The following is a 27,500-nucleotide window of genomic DNA, read 5'->3' on the forward strand; positions in this document are numbered from 1 at the left end:
TCTCTCTCTCTCTCTCTCTCTCTCTCTCTCTCTCTCTCTCTCTCTCTCTCTCTCTCTCTCTCTCTCTCTCTCTTCTCGGTGATTCAACATTTCTTTAACTTACTGAAGTTGATGTTTTTAATTTTCTTCAGACCACTTCTTTATTAAATGTAGAACATTTACCAGCTGTCAGTATTTTTATTTTGGAAGCTTAAAAATCAGCCTCTTTAGAGACTGGTCTCGTTCTGATCTTATACCTAATATTATGACTTCCACTTTTAATATTCGCAAACCTCTTTCGTGTTATCGTGCCTGAGTATAGGGAAAGTACTGATGAATCAGTAAATATTGATCTGCATAGATCTAACTATGGTTATGTCTCCTGTAGTTATTGACGTCTTTCGACGGTGAAAAAAATTCTATGGTTATATTTATTTATTGATATTCATATTTTATCTTGTTTTAATTTGTTTCTGTAATAGAATGTTTTAGCTATAGTGACTTGTCTCAACGGAGGTTAAAGTCATATTAAGCTGTGTGCAACCTTCTTCTTTGTAAGTTACGTAACGTAAGTAAACTTTAACCAAATCTCCTACTGACTTGTGTAAGAAAAAAAAATAGCTCAGATGCTACCATTTGGACGGCTGTTGTTTTGTTAACCGTGACCTTTAGGGTTTTGATTTCCTGTCTAATATGTATATCACATTGATTTAAAATTTACAAAGAATTGGTTTAGTTTCCTGAGGACCAGTACCTATAGTTATTTTTCTTTACGAATAAAAGATCAATTGGATATGAAAAGATATATCCCACACAAGAAAGGTAGAGTTTAGTACTAGAAAGAACAATCCGTTTCCATTAAAACGGAATGCTAAAATGATCAAATAAAAGGTATGATGGATTCATTTAAAAGTTCTTAAATCATCTGGTACTGCTATAGGGGAGATTGTCTGAGCAATGGTTAGAATACTTTAACTTTTAAAAAAGAAATGAGTTTGGTTGGTTAGTAGAAGGGATGGAAATTTATAGTAAATTCCTATTACTGATGTAGCAGGCGAGAAATAACCGTTGTTTTTTGTGACCGTCAGTAAATTTTCGTGTAGGGAAATTTATGTAAAGATAAAGTGGATGCTAAGGAGTTGACACTATGTATCCTGAACATTTGGCATGTGAAATCCTTGAGAGAAGAACAATTGATTACTTACATAGAAATAGTAATAGACAGAAATACCAAGTTTCTTATGAACAAATTTTATTCGACAATTTAAGTTATCAATTATATATTAATTGTGCACTGACTGATTTTATGAGTATTCTTTTCAGTAAACAAACATCAACTTATGACATTCCAGCATTACGTGTGTGAAAAGAGTGATTGGGCACTATCGTGAATGACATTGATCTTGAGAGTGAAGTTCCAGTATCATTATCCCAATTTTTCAGTATAATCACAAAATCTATATTGATTCCCACATTTCATTAATGTTATGATCTCATTCTAGAAATAATTACTTATGCCAAGGAGGTTATGTTTTCAAGTCGGTTTATTTATTTATTTGTCTGTGTGTCTTTGGACAGGATTACTTCATAACTACTCGACAGATTTTGACAAAATTTTCACCACAGATAGATCTTAGGTCATGGACGACCCCATTAAATTTGGAAATGATCAGGATCGAGATTTATATTTTTCACCATTTTAAAGATAACGCTAAAACAAAATGACGGATTTTGACTAAATTTCCACCAGAAATAGATCTTAAGCCATAGACGACTCCATTAACCTTTGGCGGAAGTCAGAAATCTCTGATTGCTCTAGTTATCGTCTCCTATCGAGGTAACTTTTGAGTGTTTTTTTTTTTTTTTTTCTGATTGTCTTTGGCCCAACTTTTTTCCTTTATCTATCATTATCCATAAAGAGGGCAAAATTTAATTCGGAAACTCACAATTTCTACCGAAATATAGAACATTTTAATTTCTCCTCAACTAGCGTTAGGCTTCGCAACTAAGATAACTTTTTCGATTTCATTTCAAGGCTGCGTCGCGTCCTTTATGAATGTCTCTTTTGTCGCGTAAATTACCTATATCCTGTTTTCCGGAGTAACTTTAAAAGTTCAAACATACAACGAATGTTTTTATGTTGAACAAACTGACGTAAGTCTCTTTTTATAGTTTATATGTGAAAGATCTATTTTAATGTTCTTAAAATATGTTATTTAGATTTTTCATTACTTCTCTTTTAGTTTATTTATTTCCTTATTTCATTTCTTCACTGGGATATTTTCCCTGTTGGAGCCCTTGAGCTTATAGCATTCTCCTTTTCCAATCAGGGTTGTAGCTTAGATAGTAATAATAATAACATCCTTGATACATAACCCTGGGCTTAGCTGATAGATGAAAGGCCCTTTTAAAACAGCACTCAGCTCCACGTGTGCTTTGTATGTATCGTGGTTACCATGACGAGAAAGGCTGTTGGGCTGTTTGGTCGTGGCCTTGCCTGTCACGGGGGTTAGCAAGAACCAGCCATAATAATGATCGTGCCGTGACTGCTCTCTGCTGTTAATCTAACCGCCTGCTATCATGATACTGCTATTCTCATCTGCTAATCGCGCAGTCTAAAATTTTATTATCCTGACAAGTCTCAGGGGCATTCATCTTCATGATGGTTTTTATAGAAAAGTTAATATTCGAGCTAATAAAGATTGAACGGTAATGTATATGTGGCCAATAAAGAATAGCAGTTAGTCCATGCTTCTCTTACAAATCTTGTTTCAATGAAATTATGGCATTTTTTTACAAGGTGAGATAACTTCATTTTCATTCCTTAATTATAGACATAATTCAATAATAAAATACTAAAATATCATATCCCTTGAAAGAAAGGAGTAAAAAACGCAGTTTTAAAAGTGTGTTGTTTACCGCGAAAGAATTAACTGACATTAGAAGCGGAACCAGTGTTCCTTTTATCATCGTCTCTTAGCAGAAGCTAACCTAAAGGACTGAAGAGTTGAAAGGGTCAGTGTGATGATTATAATCCCAATGGGTAGTGACTGATGAAAACGTAAAAAGGTTAATGAAGAAGTGGAATAATGTAAAGAAACCAGATATAGATGATTACAAATGAGGTAGGCGTTCCGTAGGTGAATAGTGTGATTGAAGGACTGAATATGGGGGTTGCGAGTTGTATCTGGAACAGGAATATGTTTGAAAGGAAGAGGCCTGAGAAATAAGCCTTGCCTTTACCACTTTGCAGTTATGGAAAATAACGTTACCTAATTTACCAAGGCAAGTAGGCTATACGGTAGGATTTTGATTAAAAAGAAAGTAAGATGCCAGGAGAATGGAAGGAATAATCAACTTAGTTTTTGACAATGAAAAATGTGTATCGATTCCCTATTTGTTATGGAATAGTTATACCAGAATTTGAAAAGAAAAGGAAAAAATGTACATGACGTGCATGGATCTAAAAAATGCTATGATGCAATAATCAAAGATCTGAAAGATGTTGGGGATGAAGTATACCTCAGAATCGTAGATTGGAAAAAGACTAGTGTACTGTAAAAATAGACTTGACACTGAAATTTCTTCTGCATGGGATCACGATTAAATCTATCATAAAGAATTTATAGCTATATAGATATGACATTCACTCTTTGATATACTGTACTCTCAAAGCTAGTACATCGGGTTTTTTCATAAAAAAATAATCATTCTGGACTCTATTTGTCTTATCGAAGTTATCACTGCATTTCCACTATTGATCATTCTTATATCTATATTACTATTTCAATCAAAATCATATCACATCCCTTCCCTGGCCTACTAAATAATGTTCTTCCCCAATTATTCTTACAGTCAGCCTTACACCTTTACCCCTATAAGGAACAATTGTTCTGCATACGCAGTCTATGGAAATCTTTTCCTTGTTCAAACATACCTTACACACCATGACCAGCTAGTAGATCACACTTTCAATCTATTAATTGCTCTCCTTACATCCTCGACTGTCAATTTCACATACTATCTTTAGTTTAAACTAACCACCTCCATAGTTATTTTGTTAATCTATAGTATATGTCTTCTATTTTCCACATCTAACAAATCTTAAACAAATATCTAGTCTAACAATCCTTAACTGCATTCTACTCGCACATCATCTCTCCATTTGCTCTTGTATTTTGATATTTTTTTTTTCATTTATTTTGAATTTAATATTCCATTTTCGTTCTGAGATTCATATTCTTCTTTTTTTGAATGGTCCATTTGTTCTTTTTATTCTTATGTTGATTCTGCATTTATTTTTTTGGAAGTACTTGCTCAAACTAAAAAATTCTTCTTCACTCAAGGGGTTAACTACTGCACTGTAATTGTTCAGAAGTTATTTTCCACTTGGTAAGGGTCGAAAAGACACTTTAGCTGTGGTAAGCAGCTCTTCCAGGAGAGAGACACTTCAAAATCAAATGATTGTTCTCTAGTTTAGAGTAGTGCCATAGTCTTTGTACCTTGGTCTTTCACTGTCTTGAGTTAGAGTTCTCTTTCTTGAGGGTACACTCGGACAAACTAAAGTATTCTATTTGTTTTCTTATTTCCTTTCCTCACTGGGCTATTTTCCCTTTTGGAGCCCAGGGGCTTATAGCATCCTACTATTCTTACTAGGGTTGTAGCTTAGCTAGTAATAATAATAATGATAATAATAATCTGTATTATTGAGTTTATTGTACTTTGGTGTGTTTACATTGACCAATTTTTTTCGCACTTCTATTGGTTTCATATGTTTTTTCTTTATTATCAAACTCACTTATCGGAATAAGATTTATGCCTACAATTACAATCATCCTTATCCAACACGAAGCATAATCGTTAATTGGTCTAGGGCATTGAGTCCCCTTTACCCGATTTTTCCCAAGATAATTTTAACTAAATGCAACTTATTCAAAATTCAAGGTGTCAACATCGGGCTTGAGAAACTTCTCGGGTTCATCTCTTCTTCTATAACAAAAAACATTGGTGAACTTTGAGAATCTTTCCTGATTTTTGGAGATCTGTCTATCTGGAGGTAATGCTTTACTTTCCTCTTATGCCATGTTTTGGAAAAAAAAATCACCTTTGTTGTCTTGATCATCTGACTCGCCTTGAATTGTTTTGGAAAACGATTTTAAATAAGTTCCTTATCCTTGATATCAGTATCATTGTCTGGGTTCATCGTTCAATTAGCTCATTATGCATGCTGTATAAAATGTTCAATAATTCGTAACATTCTTTGCGCCCAAATCTTCCCAAACTATACCTTTTATCACATATACAAGGTTAATTCTAACATTCTTTTTTCATTTGCAATTCAATACAACACAGTATTTTAGAAGTTTTGTTACTTCTGTTACTTCATAGATTCATCCTTGAAGAAAGTTTTTTTAGTCGTTTCATACAGTACAGTGTATTATTTTCATGTTTATTTAACTTTGTTGTTTATCCATTTAATTTTTCTCTTGTATTTGAAGTTTCTAATTTATTCCTAGTTTCTCAATATCCATATTAGGCTGTTTCCAATAAAGTACCTTTGGCCTTGCAAAATTTAACTTATCCCATCAAACATTTTGATATACGTTCCCTTTGGCTTCATCCAAATAATGCACTTGTATAAAATACCCCTAAATAACAAGTGTTTTCACTATCATACACTACACGTATATATATATATATATATATAAAATTTATATATATACTGTATATATATATATATATATATATATAATAGTTACTCTTGTGTGTGCGTGATAATTTCAATAACACTCGAAATTTTTATATTTTTCAAATAAGAAAGAAATACCTTTTAATGTTTCATTAAATCTGCCACACATTTCTTTTATGATAAGTACTTCCGGCCGCCAACGATTTAAACCTTAGCGCCAGTATGAATAAAGGTAAACAGTAATATTTAGCCCATACCAGTTACATATGTGTGTATATATCTATCTATCTATATATATATATGTATATATATATGTGTGTATTTGTGTGTATAAATATTAAAATCGCGACTCTTATTCAATGAAAAGGTACTTTAACTTCACCAGATAAAGGTCTTAGGTTCAAATCATGAACGAAACATAACACTTAGGTATCTATCGGTAAATATCCTAGTACAGTTGCTGACCAAGTCATTGAATTATGTACCAGACAACTAATCGGTTGTGGGAGGTTGTGGCCAGGAAGAGAAGAGATTAATGTTAGTTTAGTAAAAAATTAACTGAAAACTAGATGGTTAACCCCTATGCAGGTATATATATATATATATATATATATATATATATATATATATATATATATATATATATGTGTGTGTGTGTGTGTGTGTATGTGTGTTAAATAATTTTCTTGTCATAGGTATGATGATATTATACACAACAAAATAGTAATCTCTCTGAGACAAAGTGTTACATAGGTCGTTAACCTGGTTATTAGTATTTTATCTCTCTCTCTCTCTCTCTCTCTCTCTCTCTCTCTCTCTCTCTCTCTCTCTCTCTCTCTCTCTCTCTCTCTCTCTCCATGCAAAAGCATGAATATAGCTGAATGTTGACAGGAAAAGATCTCGGATGAAGTGAAATGCAAAATCTTAATGAGAAAATTGTAAAGTGAGTAGAAGATATAGTTGATGACATCTATTAAGAGATATAGGGCTAAACCGTCTTAAAAAGAGCCTAGAATAGGGTTTGTTGAAAGAGATGAGAATAACCTACAACAGAGAAGTTAGGCTAACAGATCCTCAAGGTAGGATTTTTAGTTCATTAGTCATATCAGCTGACTCTTTTTGTAATTCATGAAATATTCAAAGAGATTTCAGGAGTTTCAATGTAAAGGATGATAGTTAGAAGGTATGTTTGTTGATTTACTGAAGGGAGTATGGTGTGTCACCGAGTGCATTGGAGAGGAAAAGGGGCAATATATTCAATAGAAGAAAAAATTAGAAAGGACAGTATAAAACCATTGAGTCTACTCGTTTCATTTTTATTATGAAATTATATAGCAATAGAATGTGCAGCATACAGACTAAGCCCAAACATTACTAGGTAATTTCTTGTATAAAAGTGTATAAATGCTTGATTCATTTATAATAAATACATTGCTGAAGGATAATTAGCTGAAAAATTATGAACCGTTGATGGTTTTTTTTTTTCTATTATCGAAGCAAATAATAAATAGATTGGAACTGGAGAGAAGAATTAAATTTCAATTATAGATTATCAAAACAGGCGATCAGTCCCCTCCGTTTCAGTGTTTGGCATTAAGTTTAAATCCTATATTACATTCCATTCCTCCCATATAGTAATCAGACGCAGACACAATACACGTAGATTTTAGACAGTTAGAATGGTTGGTTTAAAAATTACCTTAAGGACGCATCTTATTTCAAAAGAGAACATTTTTCAGGAATTCTCATGTAGAACGCTAAAGTTAATGAGGCATTAAAGAGTTGGATGCTGTTAATTTTATCATTGATTGTAGGTGTTTAAGTTTTATTAGGACCTCAGTATAATGTTTGGCATCATTTACAAAACCAGCAACAATGTACAAAATAATGTTTAGTTATTAACCTCTTAAAAAAGTGACGGAAATAAAGTTTAAAAACCGATAAATTAGTACAATATGTGATGGTAAATCATTACCAATCAATTCATATTAATTATAATGTTCAGCGTTGCTAGCGAAGTTACACCTGTTATTTTAATCCTAGTAAAAGGCAAGTACATAATTCATAATTACTTACGTGACATACCAATTCGCATATTCTGAGCAAGTTCACTTCAAGCTGAATTGTCTTCACATTCGTGACACCTAAAGAATTATTCGCGTACGTTTTTATTGAAGCTGAATTAGTAAAGTTTTTGAAATACCGGTTGGGTTCACATTGTGACGCTCACATGCTCAAATTTATTGTTCTTTAACACGACGCTTTTATATTTGCTGTCTTCCAGTTGGCTGCTGCTCGCATCAATACATTTATTTACAGCATTTCTGGTGATATTTATAGGTTCCTTTGAAAAAAAAAAGATGAAAGAACTAATTTTGTTCATATTTTCACTAACATATATCGACGGATTTTTTTTTTATTTTATTGTTTATTGATTTACAATACCAAGCCCAAATAATAACTAAGAAGGAGAAACTTTCTCCAAAAGTATTACCGATTCGGTGCCACTGTCAGAGTGTTCTTGACAGCTAATCCGAACAATGCAAATTGATTTTCTTCCTAATGGCTTGCAATTACTTTTAAAACATTCATTGTGCTCTGTCTTATCATCAGTTCGAGTGTTTATCACAACAAAGATAGGTTGCTCGCTAGTATCAATTAGAAAATTTATTTTTCTTTGAATAATATAAGTGTCATAACACCTTTATTTTCTCTTGGTACTATTTGAAAACATTTAACCTTGGCTCGGATCTAATTACCTTTACTCCGTTTGGAATTGTGTTGTAAATCTTCAGTACATAAAGTTGAAATGATAGTTGTCTCTTGGTTCTTTTTTCCACAAAATATAGACATCATGAAAAATTATTCATAGAATTTTTTTTCTTTTTTTTTCTTTTTGACATGGGCTGCTGCTTTTTTTTTTGGGGGGGGGGCATGGGCTGCTATTTGACACTACCAGGTACATCTGTGTTTAAACGAAGCTCATGTTAGTACCTTTGATTAAACTCTTGCCTAACATACAGAATTTAAAACACCATTATTTTTTTATTCCTACTAAAAGCTTGTTTCGTTGCACGATCTATGCAGGATTTGTTTCATATTGTAATTTATTCAAAAGATTTACCTTTCAAGGAAGGTGTGTTTGCCTTTAAAAAATCAGGAAAATATTCTTAATACATTTTCCTTAAGGTTAATTAAACAACAAATGTCATTAAAACTTCATAAATTTATATGTTCTTCGAAAAATTACTCCACGTCGAATCAATGGACAATAACTTTTTGAAATTATCAAGAATTGAATTAGTAATTAGAAAGATTTTCTCCAGATTATTTTATCCATACACTGTTGTTGACATGTAAAAGGTCGGTTGGATTTTAGCTGAAGAAGTGTATCTTGTTTTATAGAAAATCGACTCCACCAGTGATTCAGTTTCGATTACATCATTGGACATGCCAAATCTCGCGCATGGTGACTTACCCAAAAATTATTAGGAAAGCTTGCTGCAAACGGCTTACTCTACCAGAACCAAAAACTGTATTGTTTGGATATGACTAAGCTTTACAATGAATGCATCAGTTTTTAAAGGGTCATAGACTTACGATAGAATGGTGCATTGAAGATTATTGCAAAGGTGGACGAAGCCTTGTGATTCTGATTATCTGGAGAATTATCCACTAGGAAGACAGAACATTATGTATACCCGAACAAACTTTATTGAAAGACTTAAGGGACAGACTTGCTTCATCTTTTCAATTTAGTACGTATCGTTGATATCTTTTGCGTCATACTGGATGCAGTGCTCTCTCTCTCTCTCTCTCTCTCTCTCTCTCTCTCTCTCTCTCTCTCTCTCTCTCTCTCTCTCTCTCTCTCTCTGTTTATATGCACACACAGATACACGTATATATATATATATATATATATATATATATATATATATATATATATATATATATGAAATTTTATTCATTGGGTTTTCCGCGATGCACGCCTAACTTTGATTTCATTGAACATCCAGATATGCCAAAATGTCCTTTTATATCGAACTTAAATTACTTTTGGGAATTAGACTAATTACCCCCAAACGAAACTAGATATGATAGGTGTTTTAGCTTCAGATTGAGTTCGAACCTGATCGTTTTGGGTTAAATTTAGAAATGACATTGACTTAAGGAACGAGTCCAGGTTAGCAGTGGATCCAACCCTGAAGGTTAATGTCCAGTCTTGGCTGGTAGAGGCTCTTACTTTTTATTTTATATTTCAAGTTTAAGTTATTTGCAAATAGAACTAATTATTAAAGGGTATTATGTATATATATATATATATATATATATATATATATATATATATATATATATACACATACATATACATACCAGGAATGGCCGGAGAGAATATTTAGACAGGAAAGCAGATGAAGCTGACAAAGCTACGAATCCAGGGAGTGGCTATGGTGTAAGAATTGCTCATATAAATATTAATGAAATCTCTACTGGGGTAAAGAAGAAGAAGCATATACCCATTAAAAAGAGAGAGGGGTCTGTTATAACAACAGAAGATGAAGAAAGCTAACGTTGGATGGAACACTTTAGTGAGGTCATGAATAGGAGATATGAAGGGAACAATCTGATCGATATACCTGAAACTGAGGAAGACCTTGATGTGCCCTTGAATGAATTCAGTGTGATTGAAGTCGAAGCTATCTTATAATAAACTAAAGAGATGGAAAGCCCTTGGATACGATGGAACAACTACTGAGATGATATTGGCCGAAAAGGAAATAACTCCCAGAATACTTACAAGATTGTCATGAAAGTATATAGTATGCTTATTTTACAGAGACTGGAGAGAAAGATTGATGAAAAGCTAAGAGATGAACAAGCAGGATTTAGATAAGGTAAAATTTGTACTGACCAAATTTTCATTTTGAAACATGTGGTAATATAGAAATCAATTTTTGATGGCATTTGTGGACTATGAAAAAAACTTTGATAGTATGCACCGGCCAATTTTGTGGAGATTTCTACGTTATTATGGAATTCCTCTTAAATACGTAAATTTGATTAAGTCTATTCATACATGTACGTTAATGTTAATGGAGTCCTATCAAACGAATTTCCAGTGAAGAGCGGGGTACTCCAAAGGAATGTGTAGTCACGTATGTTGTTTATTCTCATCATGGATTTTGTAATACTTAGAACAGTCGGAGACGGTGGAAAAGGATTGGACTGAATTGGTGATGGGGAATTCACAGACGTTTAATATGCTGATGATGCTGTCCTTATTAGCAGAACTCCACAGGATTTGAATGCTTGCTTACCAGAATCCATGATAAATAAAAGAAAGAGATGACGAGAAAGGAGTATGGAATGGAAGATGAAATATCATTGGAACAAGAAAAGATTAATGAGGTAGAATCAATTAGATATTTAGGAACTATGATCTCTAATACAGGGTCTTTATAGTTAGTTTAGTGAGAGCTTGAAAAAAGCAAATCAGATAATGGCTAGGTTAAGTAAAATTTGGAAATCAAATCACTGAAATTATATAAAAAAGCAGATTATACATCAGTTTAGTGAGATCGGTGTTACTATATGGACACGAGTATGACAATGAAACAATCTCCAATAGATATAGTAGATTTGACAACAAAGCTCTCAGAAGGATATTGGAAGTTAAATGGCAGGACTGTATTAGAAATGAAACTGTAAGAGAGATTACTCGAGTGTCATATGTGGATAAGATCATGATGATGGATAGAAGGAGATGGTTTAGGCGTGCTCTTCGCACTTCTTACGAGAGATTAGTAGTTTACCAAACGTTCAGCTGGGTTCCACAAGGCACTAGAAGATTTGGAAGACATGGCTGATGACTATGAAGCGTAAAGTAGGAGATGATGAATGGAGAAGTATTGAATTAAAAGCTCAAGATATAGACGGTTGGCGTAATTTAACTGAGGCCCTCTTGCGTAAATAGACGTAGGAGGGGATGCTATAATTTATGTGTATATATATATATATATATATATATATATATATATATATATATGTATATATATATATATATATATATATATATATATATATATATATATATATATATATATATATGTGTGTGTATGAGAACATATGCATGAATGAGTTGAAGGTTCCATAGGAGTGGATTATCACAGTGTTCCTTTGTCCAAGGATAAATCTTCTGTCAGAATCATAGGCATATTATTGCCCGATTTATCAAGGTAAAGGATTTGAGAAGGGAATTTATATAACGTAAGTGTTTAAGAAGTTTAAGGAAAAAAAAAAAGATACAATATGGAGGAGGCTCAGGAACCAGGGGAGCAGTCATTGTTTTTTCATGGTATTATCTGTTCTGTTTCTTGAAAATGTCAATCTGAATCTAGGCTGTTATGTCTGCAGTAGCCAGCTATTTTGTATCGTTTTGGTTGTTGCAAAGTGAATACTTAGAGATGAGAAAGGTAAATAGATGAAAAGATGACAGAGAAATATAAGAATCGATTATATATGAATATGTATATATATATATATATATATATATATATATATATATATATATATATATATATATATATATATATACGTGTGTGTGTAAATTTATATATGATTATATTTATATATACATTATGTTTAATGTAGCTATGTATAAATTGAATGGTATGTTACTTTAGTACCCTAAAAATTGTTGGAAATGTGTGCGGTTGCAGCTTGTCTCTTTCTTATGTGAATTATGGTATTTATTGAAGGACAGTCGTAATTTAGTCTTATAGGTTTCTAGGAAAACTAGATGTAGTCAAGGATGGAAGTATGAATGGCGCTTTCACCCAGACCATAAACAATGTGTATTGCAACCAAATTAGGAACATGTATGTACTGTTGTTGTTATTACCCTGGTAATTTAATATGTATTACTCTTCCATGGAGTGTTTGTTATCGGAGAAGTATTCTCATATTTTTGTGTTATGCTTAGCATTCTGCGTAGCATAGACAGTCTTTTTGAAGAATTCATTTAGCTAAAAGTATTGTATATTTCCTTTCGAAATAATTTGTCTGCTTGTTAGTACCATTTCATATACTTTGATCTATTATTGGATATACTTTGGTAAACACTGCAATTGGTCTTTCATAAGTACATAACTTATTTAACGTTGTAAGTGTAAAGCTTTTACCTAGATTCAAGTCTCTCTATAAGAATAAAAAGAACTAAAGTTATTATTATTATTATTATTACAAGCCAAGCTACAACCCTAGCTGGAAAAGCAAAATGCTATAAACCCCAAGGGCTCCAACAGGTAAAATAGCCCAGTGAGAAAAGGAAAAAGTTGGAAATGAATAAATTACAGTACAAAAGAAGTAATGAACAATCAAAATAGAATATTTAAAGGACATTAACAACATTAAATTATATATTTCATCATCATCATCTCCTCTTACCCCTATTGACGCAAAGGGGTTCGGTTAGATTTCGCCAGTCGTCTCTATCTTCAGCTTTTAATTCAGTACTTCGTCATTCATCATCTCCTACTTCACGCTTCATAGTCTTCAGCCATGTAGACCTGGACCTTCCACCTCTTTTAGTGCCCTGTGGAGCCCAGCTGAACGTTTGGTGAACTTGTCTCTCTTGGGAAGTGCAAAGAGCTTATCCAAACCACCTCCATCAACCACTCACCATGATCTCATCCACATATGGCACTCGAGTAATCTCTCTTATACTGTAGTTTCATTTTTAAACCCGTAATCTAAATATTCTTCTCTGGGCTTCGTTCTCAAATCTATTAAATCTATTGGATATTGTTTCATTGTCATACCATGACTCGTGTTCATATAGTAACACCGATCTCACTTAACTGATGTTTAGTCTGATTTTTATATGTAATTAGAGGCGATTTGATTTCCAAATTCTACTTAACCTAGCCATTATCTGATTTGCTTTTTTCAATCCTTCACCAAACTCTAATTCTAAGGACCCTGTATTGAAGATCATAGTTCCTATATATTTAAATGATTCTACCTCATTAATCTTTTCTCCTTCCATTGATATTTCATTTTCCATTGCATACTCCGTTCTCGTCATCTCTGTCTTTCTTCTATTTATTTTGAGCCCAACCTTGTGTGATATTTCATGTATTATGGTAAGCAAGCATTTCAAATTCTGTGGTGTTCTGTTAATAAGGATAGCATCATAAGCATATTCAAGGTCTGCTAATTTCCTAGCACCAATCCAGTCCAATCCTTCTCCTCCATGTCTGACTGTTCTACACAATATAAAATCCACGAGGAGGATAAACAACATAGGTGACAACACATTCCCATGGATTACTCCACTGTTCACTGAAAATTCATTTGATAACACTTCATTAACATTAAATTTCCACTTGCTATGCTCATGAACAGACTTAATCAAATTCATATGTTTAAGAGGAATTCTATAATAACGCAAGACTCTCCACAAAATTGGCATGTGCACACGTTCAAGGGCCTTTTCATAGTCCACAAATGCCATCAAATGTGGATTTCTATATTCTACGCATTGCTGTATAGCAGGTCTCAAAATGAAAATTTGGTCAGTGCAACTTCTACCTTTTCTAAATCCTGCTTGATCATCTCTCAGCTTTCCATCAATCTTTCTCTCAGTCTCTTAAGAATAAGCGTACTATATATTTTCATAACAACTGACGTAGGTGTTATGCCTCTGTAATTATTGCAATTAGTCAGTTTTTTTTTTTTTTTTTTTTTTTTTTTTTTTTTACAAAAACACTCCGAACTCCCATTCATCAGGTTTTGCATCTTCATGCCACATTCTACAAGAAAAAAATATTGTATATAAGTATTCTGGTGGTCACTTCATTTTCAGCCTATATCATCTCGGCAGTTATTCTATTGTATCCAGTTTTTTATTGATAACTTCGACTTTAAACACATTGAATTCATTCATGGGCAAATCAAGGTCTTCATCAGCTTCAGGTATATCAATCAAGTTATTACCTTCGTATGTCCTATTCATAACCTCACTAAAGTGACTAAAGTGTTCCATCCAACGTTGTTTTTCTTCATCTTCTGTTGTTATAATAGATCCATCTCTTTTTTTGATAGATATATACTTCTAATTCTTTGCCCCAGTAGAGATCTCACTAATAATTCTATGAGCGATTCTTACACCTTAGCCACTCCCTGAATTCTTATCTTTGTCAGCGTCATCTGCTTCACTGTGTAAATATTCTCTCCAGTCATCTTTCATATATAAACTATAAACTTAAAATAACAAGAGGAAGAAAAATAAGATAGAATAGTGTGCCCGAGTGTACCCTTAAACAAGAGGCCTCTAACCCAAGATAGTGGAAGGCCATGGATGGTACAGAGGCTATAACAATACCCAAGACTAAAGAACATGGGTTTGATTTTGGAGTAGCCCTCTACCAGAAGAGCTGCTTACCATAGCAAACGATCTATTTTACCATAACCAAGAGGAAAGTATCCACTGAACAATTACAGTGCAGTAGTTTACCCGTTGACCGAAGAAGAATTATTAGGTAAACTCAGTGTTTTCAGGTGTATGTGGACAAAAGAGTATGTGGAAAGAGTAAGCCAGACTATTCGATGTATGTTTAGGCAAAGGAAAAATGAACCGTAATTAAAGAGAGGGATTCAATGTAGAACTGTCTGGACTGTCAAAGGACCAATAACATTAGAGGTAATATCTTAACGGGTGGCTAGTGCTCTGGCCAACCTACTACCTTCTGTGTTGATGTTTAGTTACCTTAATCCAATATTTTTGATATACTGTATATATATATATATATATGTATATATATATATATATATATATATATATATATGTATATATATATATATATATATATATATGTATGTGTGTATGTATATGATGTATATATATATATATATATATATATGTTATAATGTATTGGAGGTATGTGTGTGAGCATATCTCTCTCTCTCTCTCTCGCTCTCTCTCTCTCTCTCTCTCTCTCTCTCTCTCTCTCTCTCTCTCTCTCTCTCTCTCTCTCTCTCTCTCAGTATATATATATATATATATATATATATATATATATATATATATATATATATATATATATATATATATATATATACATATATATACACACATATATATATATATACACACACATATATATATATATATATATATATATATATATATATATATATATATATAGACAGTTATTTGAATTATATTAACAACTTTTCCTCTTTTTCCTGCTAGAGTATATAAAATATATTCTTATTTCCAATTTTTGATCATTTTTTTTTTCTATTCCTTTCGCAAAGGTTGCGGTCCGCATCAGGCCTCTGAAGAACGATGAGAAGTTAAAGGGATCCCACAGAATCACTCAACCGATTGATAACCAAGTAAGTGCTGTACTTATATTCATCTTTCTGTTGCATATATCTGTTAGTAAATAACTTTACCCTAACTTCAGCTTTTATCGTTTCAATTTGTATTTATTCATTTTATTATGATCATGCATTTATGTGTTCATGGTTTTAATATCGTGTCAGGATATTATTTTATTTATTTTCCACATATTTAAGCATAGATATATTGACTTGAACGTGTTATTCATGGAAACGAATTTATTTACTCACTGATTCATTACACACACACACACACACACACATATATATATATATATATGTATATATATATATATATATATATATATATATATACATACACACACACACACATATATATATATATATATATATATATATGTATATATATATATATATATATATATATAATGGTATTACTATTCATAATGATAAATAACTGTAATATACATATACATATGTAAATATAAATAGATATTTGGATGTGCATATATATATATATATATATATATATATATATATATATATATATATATATGTGTGTGTATGTGTGTGTGTGTGTGTGTGTTTAGTGTATGTATGTATGTATGTTTATATATATACAATTCTTTTGCATAAACATGTTAGTTTGGAAGTTACGATCTGTATCCTTTGTTCGGTGTGGTTTTAAATTGTAGTGTTAGTTTTGAGATGAGGTGAGTGTGATATTAGATGGTCGGATAACATTGAATAGATGATTGTCGACTCTAATAAACTGAGCGTAATCTCTGATTTATTTGAATGTAAAGCGTGCATGAAAGAAATCATAAAGGTTGTTTACGCAAATTTCTTGCTCTACACGCTATGAAATATCTGCTGTACATATACCTGAAAAAAGATTCAAACAGAATATTAGGGTTACTTTTTTTGATGCATTTAAATTTTGAGTTATGTGTTTGTAGCAACGCCAAACATTAATCCATGTCATATAGTACGTAAAAAGATGGCAAGGTTAAGTCCTAAAAGGTAAAATGTAAGTAAACTATGAAGGAAATAGAATAGAAAAGAAGACTTTAGAATAATGGAAGAATAATGTTATGAAATAAAAGTAGGTACGAAATATCATGCAAGGAAGTTTGTAGAAGTAAGGTTGAAATTTGAAGAAGTGAATAAAATTACAAGAATACAAAGGCGCCTTAATGGTAAAAATTTTAATTTTTGAGAAGAATTGGTTGTAAATAGGATGTCTCCGAAATCACTAAAGATTTAATTATTACGTTAAGGCAAAGAATTTATGATCTATTACAGAAAATCGACGGTTGTTTGGAACATCAGGGTCTTAGTGAGATATTTCAAAATAGAACTTGTTATGAGAAGTGAGTTTGCATAGAGGGAAGGGTGAGAAGAAAGGGTAATCGTAGGTAATTAATGTGAGAGAAATCTACGTTGAGAACTCTAAAAAAAGAAAAAAGAATAATTATTACAATAATTTAACCCTTAAAATAAATTAGCATTTGACAGCTAAGGGAATATATGTCATGAGTCATCTTTTAGAATTTAAAACTTTAGTTAAAAAAGTATTCACGAGTCGATACTTTTGTGATTAAAAACATTTAGATAGATAGTATAAGTTGCAATTGTGAATGTTAATTAGGAAATTTATTTATGTAAATATGTTATAATGTATATGCAATATAAATTGCAAGAATTGTAAATGTATATTTTTTAATAAGAGAAACTAGGTCATTTGAAGATAAGATGGAAAAGCCGAAATAAGCCTAAAGTTCGATTGTCTCCAACTTTTGTATCTATGATGGGTGTTGTGTCTAAAAGCGTCGGGAACTACTGGCAACAGTTCCACATGACCCTTACAAAAGAACACTGCATTTGTATCCATGGGAGCCCGGCCCTGCAATATTGATCATCGTGGAACAGTACAGAGGGTACTTAGGCTGCATGATCATTTTTAATCCAGCAAAGCTCCTTAGATTCATAGTATCATTTCCTTTAATATACTTTTAAGGTTTGACAAAAAATTTCGTATTTCCTATGCCATGGAAATATCGTAGTGTCATATTAAATGCGCAATATTTTCGAATTATTCAAAACGTTTCTCTAGTTGTCACTGTTTGCCGATGTTCTTATCGTCATTTTTGTCTTTGATGCTTTCATTTAGATTTTCATTTTAATAATTAGAAATCAGCATTTTGTTTTCATCATTATGAACATTGTTCTGTGCTTTGAGTTAAAGTAAACATATCCAGCCATATCTAATTGAAGATCTAGGAAACATAAATAAGGATGTACACATGTCAGTCTTTAAATAGTTTTACTATAGTAGACTAGCTCGTAATCAGTTGGAATAGATTCATCATCATCATCATTATCAGCCGTTTCTAGTCCACTGCAGGGCAAAGGCCTCAGACATGCCCTTCTACTCCCCTCTGTTTATGGTCTTTCTATGCCAGTCTATACCGGTAAATTTTCTTAATACACCTCTATTCCCTTTGTGCAACCTCTCTTATTTTGACTTCCCTCTAGTTATGCGTGGGTGCTTGAATGCCCCTCCAGCCTCCAGTGCTGATTCACATGACCTGCATTCATAATCATCTCCCAAGTTCTGTTGGATAGAATTACAAAGGTATTTTCATGGAACCGTCCTAATTGAATGGGTTTCATTCTTTAGTAAAATATTTAATCTTAAGATTTTTAGCTTTTAGAGTTTTTGAAAGACTCCCTTTTTTGTTGATAATTATGATTCTTCATACTGATTGTGAACAAGTTTTTGGAAGTTGATATGAAATACTTCAGGTTGTTAAAAGCTTTGGAAAAGTTAGGTATCGAAAACGCAAATACAATGTCTCATGCAGAATTAACTTCCAAGTGATTAATTTAGCTATTTATAATCCCATCCAAAGTACTCTCTGATTTTGAGATTGGAAATTAATATATTTAATAAGTCATACGAACCTCAGTGTCAATATAGTATTCAGCGTCGCTATATATTTTTTTAAATGTGTCTAAGAGAACATGCAAATTCGAATTCGCAATACCATTTTGCTTCACACGCAAGACTTTTTTTTCACGAGCCTTAGTTGATTCGTCAAATGATCTGACAAAAGCCAATGATTGATTTCGTGTAAAGAGTAATTGCTTTCCTGATTTCAATATTGGTAATTGCACTTTAAACCAAACCGAGTTTATCATTGACTTAGGGGCAATTATATGTAGAGGATGTCTTCGATTTGTTAGTCAGTAACAATACTCAACATATTTATTTTACTCTTATTACTCTTATCTTATTTCTGTTTTGATAATTCATAACTGTATTGTGAACCTGTCTTTAGAATTAGTGTTTAATGAAAGATTGAAAAAAGCAATTCAGGCAATGGCTTGGTTAAGTAAAACTTGGAAATAAAATCGCCCGAAATCACATATATAAGTCAGGCTATATATCAGTTCTGTGAGATCTATGTTACTGTATGGCTATGAGTCTTGGTATGACAATGAATCCATAGATTGTTTAGATTTAGATTTAGATTTGAGAACAAAGCCCTCAGAAGAATATTGGGAGTTAATTGGCAGGACAGGATTAAAAGTGAAACTATAAGTGAGGTTACCAGAGTGCCATATGTGGATGAGATCATGGTAAGGGGTAGATTGAGATGGTTTGGGCATGGTCTTTGCACTCTACAAGAGAGCTTAGTTCGCCAACGTTTAAATGGGCTCCAAAAGGCCCTGGACTCTAGATAATACTGTATTTCAAACTTGTGGTGAAAATGTAATTGTATTTCAATTTCATAATAAACCAGTTTACGGATAGTGAATATTTACGTGGATGAGAGTAGGTAGGCCTAGTCATTGTCCCATCTTTCTTTTCCTCCCATTTTCAAATTCAAGTTTTTTTTCTTTTACTGGCAAAGCTAATAAAAAGCAAATGTCAATTGACCAAATATGAGAAACAGTTAATGGTCTGAAGAACAAAAGTAAGTAAGAAGTAAAAGTATCAAACTATTGGGAAGAGTCTGAAAGCTTTCAGCATTCAACAAATAATTGTATTGAAAAGTATGTTAATGGTTCCCAAGCCTCTAGGAGGAATTGTGACGTCTCAAGTTGATTCCATGGCTAGACTATGAGTATTTTGAAATGTCCTGTACACAAGTTTAGAATACCCTGTCGTTCTCTCTCTCTCTCTCTCTCTCTCTCTCTCTCTCTCTCTCTCTCTCTCTCTCTGTGAAAAAATCATTGACATAAGACCTTATTCTAGTAGCACTGCGAAAAATAATGACTAGTTGTTTAAAACAACGCTTGGATATCTGGACAAGTTTCTTCATTTTTCTAAATAACTAAAATTCGTATCATATTTTTTATTATATAGACTTTGGTCGCTTGTAGTTATAACATAAATCATGTGCATGTATGTTTGTATGTGTGTATATATATATTATATATATATATATATATATATATATATATATATATATATATATATATATATATATATAATATATATCATGCTTGTTTTACCTCCTCAAAGGGAATCACATTTTCACGGCATTCACAAATTTAGAAAAAGCCATTGACGGAACTGCTCGTGGTAATATTGATAGTGCTGTGAATATATGGTATAAAAAGGTGCAAAGGTGTTATAGTCAGAAATGAAAGGAAGATGAAATGCCAAGCTGTAGCTTAAAGTTTATGGAGAGAAACTGCAGAAACGAGTGAAAGAGTTAGAAAGCGTTTCCACGAAAAAAATGGATAGGAAACCGCAAAGTTGGAACCATGAATCTTTTTGTGGCTGTGATTAAATTGAGGTTATTGATTCGTCTTCTTATATTGGAGCAAATATGACAAATAATTTTAAGTGAAAGAATAGCCAAGTCACAAACGTGGTAAAGTAAGATTGGTAATACTGCATTGCAACTCGCACAAAAGACTGGTAAGGGACTTGGAGTCTGTAATGAAGCCGCTTTTGCAATATATGAAGGGAATGTGGAATTAACTCGCTTTTACCGGATGAAAATAATGATGATGTACGTAATTGAAAGAAAAAGGTATAAAAAGTGATGTGAGAACATCTGTAATGGATAAAAGAGAATAGTTTAGTTCAACAAATGAATTTGCGAACTATAGGTAGGTGAAAAGATTGCGTGGTTCCAGTCAGGAGCGTGGATCTTGGTTCCAGTGATATGAGGATTTAGGAACGGAAGAGGAGAAATTGCAGGATGAATGGTTGAAAGGGATAGTGGAAAGAACTGGTCTTGATATCCAGGCAGCAGGAAAGTGCATCCTAATTAGAGGAAATTTGCTCAACATGGTAAGTGTAGAGGATTGTGTAGATGATTTAGCGAGATGTTCATTGCTGTTTAGTTGTTGCTTACTATTTTAAAAAGGGTTCGTCATACACGATCTAGCAGTTGAAGTATGAATGAAGCATAAGCTGAGGTATGTTCATTATTGTATTGCGCAATCTTGTTTTGACTAACTGCTTGAAGTTTAAGAAAAGGTAAGTGATTATTTATATATATGTATATATATATATATATATATATATATATATATATATATATATATATATATATATATATATATATATATATATATATATATTAGACATATTCTAATTGGTGTCTGAGGTTTGGCCAGTGTGCATTGGTGATGGTGGGAGATTTTTTGTCTGATCGCTCACAGCAAACCAACATAGTCTGGGTGGCCCTGACTAGTACAGCTTTGCTGATCCTGGTGATACGCAAACCCTTTGACCACGTTAAGGTATTCCCTCTTATATATGCGTGCATATATATGTATGTATGGAGAGAGAGAGAGAGAGAGAGAGTGAGTGCGGACCTTTTGAAACGTAATAGAACCCTATATCTCTTTGAATTTTGACCACCATCATTTTCGTATTGAAGACCTTGCACTGTAGTTCACAATGATATTTGGAAGTTTTATATTTGGCACAATGCTGTTTTTGGGTTTCTGTTTTTATGAATTAGCTTTTCAACAAAATTATGATGAAAAGATGGTATATTGTATGTTTTACGTATTTATTTTCTGTTACAGGTAATTGATATATCTTTTTCATATCATATGCTTAGAATGTACCTAACTTTCCTCCCCTTTATTGATATAACCTTTTACTTATATTGACTCAACTCCATTAAAGAGAGCGGCTCATGCTGTAGCGTTATAGCCTACTCATGACATGTCAATATGACCTACTCTTAAGGAAAGACTTGACTTTTTGTTATGTTGCCAATTGCCAAGACCTTCTCGCAAGCAAGGCCTGCTTTGAATATCATTTATAGAGATATCATGATACTAAATCAATAGTGAAGCACTAGCACGAGAACACATTAGCAATAGGTGTTTAAGCGTTATATTTAAAGCTCGGGCGATTTTAAGCTGTAGAAGAGAGTGGTTTATAAGTTAGATGCTACGTAAGTAAACGTGTTGCAGATCCATAATTCTTATTTAATCTAAACCCATCAATTAATAACAACGCGTGAAACTCTTATTCTGTTTACTTCGGGACGCGTTGCTTGTTCGTGAGGAAGAAGAAGAAGAAGAAGAGTTACTTGTTCGTGAAGGAGATCAAGCGTCGCGACCCTTGTAAATATTTGTTGAATCACGCGATACACCCTGGAAACCCTCGAGCATCGCCAGCTGCAACACCAATACTAATATCAATAGCAACAGCAAACGGTACAAAATATCGGTACATTTCCGTCTCCCTTGTATGTGATAATTACTGATACTTATCGTCCCCTTGTGTTATTGGTCCCCTAATTACTGTACATAATCATGAGTAATTTATTTACATACTGTATATGCAAATAAAGGTTAATGCCAATCTCTCTCTCTCTCTCTCTCTCTCTCTCTCTCTCTCTCTCTCTCTCTCTCTCTCTCTCTCTCTCTATGTACATATGTATGTACACATATATATATGTGTATATATATATACATATATATATATGTGTGTGTGTATATATATGTATATAGTATATATATAGTATATATATATATATATATATATATATATATATATATATATATATAGAGAGAGAGAGAGAGAGAGAGAGAGAGAGAGAGAGAGAGAGAGAGAGAGAGAGAGAGAGAGAGAGAGAGAGAGAGAGAGAGAGTGTATGTCCTCTGCCATAGAAGATTTACTTGAAAATCGACTAATAATAACCATTAGTTATAAAGATTTGCAATACTCTGTCATCGGGAAATATATAGAAGGAATATTTGATAACTGTATAATCTTTTGGGGATAAGGCTCCATAAAGGGGCCAGTACCGCCAGTGCACCTCACACTCTGCACTGTAGGCATTACTTAATCTTAACAGCGTCATTTCGGCCCATAGGGGCTCCCACATGGTAGCAATCTACGCCTTTTGCTCTCCAACCTCTGACTGACCTCCCTGTCCTCAGCGCTGTATAATGGGACTCGAATTTCTTAAATCCATTTATAAAAAACATAGCGATTATGAAATTATACTAAATATCAAGTTAGAAGAAATAGATACAAAAAGCATGCATTAAAATTTATATAAAATATAAATTAAAAAAGCATTATATAAATAGTAGAAGATAAAAAGTCGAAAGGAAACTAGTGTTTTGTAAACAACGCAGCTCCACTGACCTTTTCGTTATTACTAAGAGCGGGTTTGTCTCTCCAGGGATATAGAACCTCGACCACTCCCAGGTTTATTTTCTTTCGGCTGCTGGTAAGGACCAATGATAAATCCGCATTAGTAGGATAGTCCTATTTCCCAGTGTTAGCCAATGATATTAAACGATTTTTCCCAAAGAGGTAAACCCAGGGTTTTTAATTTTTTTTTCTTTAGTTTTGCGCCTTTACGACATTTACATAGATGCAATTTCTAGAGGCGCCTTTGATAACATATCTACATTTGAACGCCTCTTGCCAGAAAACACGATATTATTCCCACTACTTGAAATTGTTTTCCCTTATGAAAACATTCTAACTTTAGAAGAATAGAACTCAAATGCATATAGAATATATATGTAAATACCCTATTGGATCTGAAGTAAGTCCATATATTGTCAGATTTATAAATGTAAGTGCATTGTTACCAATATACAGTGGACTGGGGATTGTGATATTGACTAAACAGGTGGAAGTGATTTTTTTTTTCTAAGTATATGTTAAATGTGTGAAATTATTTGGAAAATTTAATACAATTCTGTATGAAAAATTTTAAGTTGACGTATTTTAGTTTTTTTCATACAGAAAGTTAGCTACAAGTTAATTTATTACAGTAATTTTCACGCGTGTAATAACTGTTTATGGTAATCTTATCTCCTGTCTATCTCTTTAACACGCAACCAAAAAAAAAAGAAAAAGGTTACGCTTCTCCTTGTTGAAGGTAATGTTGACTGCTGCATGACCGTGTCTTTGCAATTGATTCGTTCATTTACTGTAGACTAATTGTTTGACTGGAACTTATTGTAAATAGAAGTTAGCAGCTATAGCAGCAACACGAAAGCAACTATGTATATGAATTGCAACAATTTACATTGTGTTTTTTGTTTGATTAAGAAACGATTAAACCTTTTATCCGTTGTTGTCCCAAAATAATTGGTATATATTGATATGTGTACTCAGCGTGCAAGTGGGTCGCTTTATACTTAATAACTTGTCATATTCATGCAAGGGAATAGATATTCCTGGTAGCCTAAATGTCGCAAAGAGGTGGAAAGAATTATAACTGTGATTATCCAGTAACCCTTTTTTAGCTTGGGTTTGTTTGCGTGTGGAGCTTATTTCAAACTTTTTGGACTTGACGTTCGTGGGCATACTTTTTTTTTCATGGAACGAAAATCTGAATTTGAAGTCCAACACCAATTTCTTCGTTGATTGTGCTTTGTTTTGAAGTAACTTGAGGTTTCGATTTTCTAGATTTTATAAACTTAAAAAGTGCTTATCTGTAATTAGGAGTTTATAATTCCATCGTACTCAAGGCAGAAGAGACTTTCAAGCCCACAAACATCTAATTTGGAAAAAAAAAAAAATCAATTGGCAGTTTTCCCAAACAGGGATGGCACCAGAAGAAATGCAGCAGTTGATGCCCATTGCTACTTCAATTCTTCAATTGTAAAACAATAGATGAACAGCCACTCGTCAGGACCATGCTGGGCATTATGACATGTTTAGGGGTTCCTCCCCACGTCCCTGATAAGGAATCCGAAGCGTTTATTCGTTTTACTAACCTATCGTTTTCCACTCTTTCCACTTGGCCAAATCCCAAACCAGTGATCCATCCTTTCGTCTACGCTGAACTTTTTTAAATCTCGTCTACGTGTCTCTTGTTTGTGTATGTTAATAGGATATGTCACTTCGTGGCCATAATACTAGCCTTCCGAGCAGGAACACCAAATTTTTATTGTCAAAGTGCAGTGTTAAATGCATGTTCCACGAACTTCGATAGCACCTATTATCTAAAGTACGTTTCTAGTCAAATAAGGTTGCTCAAGATGGAAGTAATGGAACTGGAAACCAGTGAAATACGAGCGAAAAACGGGAAAGGTTATTACCTTCTGAAAGGTATAAATGTGTGTGTATATATATATATATATATATATATATATATATATATATATATATATTATACATATATATATATATATATATATATATATATATATATATATATATATATTTTATATTTACTATGTGTGTATTTGTGTTCATGTGAATGCTCTGATATTTGCATGGGGAATGACAAAGCTCAACCAGTCCTGTTTAAGGTATAATTCTGGAAAACTTCAACGTTTGTTGTGGCATTTCACAGTTTCTTGACCTTCGTGATGAAGACGCAGAGTCGGTTCGTGCAAACATGACCTCCGAAATCGAGCGAAATAATCACTAATGCCCTCTGATGTTGAGTGCAAAACAGGAAGGTTTTATTGATACTGCAACTGCAGACATTTTCTCTGATTTGTGATGGAATAAATGCAGATACGCTTTTATTATTGTTGAAATAGTTCTATGTCAGGATAATATTTGCTTTAGTTCCCGGTAATATTATTTTGACTTTGTGGCAATTTCTTGGTTAAAAATTACTGATGTGGTGCATTTATTTACTTTTCTTATCAGTGTCCGTCAACTGCTTCTAATAAAGTTTTATTATTGTGCTTCTTAAAAGTTATTGATGATGTTATATTTTTCCTTTGTATTTTTTAAGCTTAACTTAAACCAATAGCTGCAGTCATCCAACTGCCTATTTCTTATCGTTATTATTTCACAATTTAATCTCTGCTTGATTGTGTCTGTAGATGGCGTGCGCGTAAACGTCACTTCGTATAATTATGATACACCAATGAACCCAAATGTTATGCAGTGCATTTTTTCTCCATTTAAAAGTTCCCTTTGCGAGCGACATACGGCATATATTTGTTATTTTCTTTTTATGACGAAGGAAAGATTACATAATTTATTACCTCAAAGAAAGGATGCCATTGAATATAATGAATTTCATAAAACTTAATTGGCTTTTGTTTCCAAATCAGTTTTATCTGTCATTTTCATTATACTAATGATTTATATTCGTAATTTTATTTTCTCTCCGTAAAGAAAATTCCTTAGTGTCGACGAAAATAGGGAAAATTATCTGAAGTGCCTTGTAGATTCGCGGCCATTTCACTTCTGTGTTACATGAAGTACAGTTCCTTGGTCGCACTGGAAGACGGTCATTCTTAGAATAGTAATCCGCGAGGGAACTGGTTTGATCCTGATTTAGAAACAGTCAAATTATTCCAGGATGATCAAACATTGTCGGGAAGTTTCGCAATAATGGCTGAGTATAATAAGGTACAATTTCAAATTGATAAAGCAGAATCACGCAGATTTTCATAGAGCGAAAAGAATACTTGAGGAGATATGAAAATAGAATAGGTGAATGAATAGAGAAATTTCGAAGATTGGAATATCAAAGAGAAGTAAGTGTCCAGCAATAGTAAGTAATAAAAATGAGATAATCTGGAGAGCAAAGACTTTAAATTCGGAATTTTTTTTTTTTTCGAAAACTCATGCTAAATGGGAATACATGTTCATGGCCTTTCGTGCATAGTTTAACTATATTCAAATGTGTTAAACACGAAAAGGGAATGGGGTAAAGCGTAGAGAAACCGAAAAAACAAAAAAAAGAATTTAGGATATCATGCAAATATGCCATTTCCTTTTGAAATAACATGACTCCAGGTCATTCTTCATTCACTAAGACAGTCTACGACAAAGAAAAGGGACAAAAGAGATTATCATTGTCATGTAATTTAGAGATTTAAAAGCTTATAAATTTCATTATCTGTTCCTTACCTTTGGAGAACGGGACATTAGGTCCAAATAGGAAGAGTTCAAAGAAAGATTATCGGATTGTCAAGCCGTTTTTGTCTAAGATCTTTAGTTTTTTGTTATAAATTTGTTTGTAAACACACACACGTG

General features: G+C 32.8%; 1 protein-coding gene across 7 annotated transcripts in view; it reads left to right on the forward strand.

Moving 5' to 3' along the window:
• Positions 1-27,500, forward strand: part of LOC137654372 (kinesin-like protein KIF19) — a 162,300-nt gene that overhangs the window by 6,667 nt on the left and 128,133 nt on the right. For all 7 annotated transcript variants that reach the window (XM_068387974.1, XM_068387979.1, XM_068387985.1 and 4 more), the window contains exon 2: positions 15,989-16,069. In XM_068387974.1, coding sequence (XP_068244075.1) covers positions 15,989-16,069 — 81 coding nt within the window. The remainder of the gene's footprint in view (positions 1-15,988; positions 16,070-27,500) is intronic.

This window comes from Palaemon carinicauda, chromosome 1 (genome assembly GCF_036898095.1).
Source record: "Palaemon carinicauda isolate YSFRI2023 chromosome 1, ASM3689809v2, whole genome shotgun sequence".
In the NCBI taxonomy this organism is placed as follows: domain Eukaryota; kingdom Metazoa; phylum Arthropoda; class Malacostraca; order Decapoda; family Palaemonidae; genus Palaemon; species Palaemon carinicauda.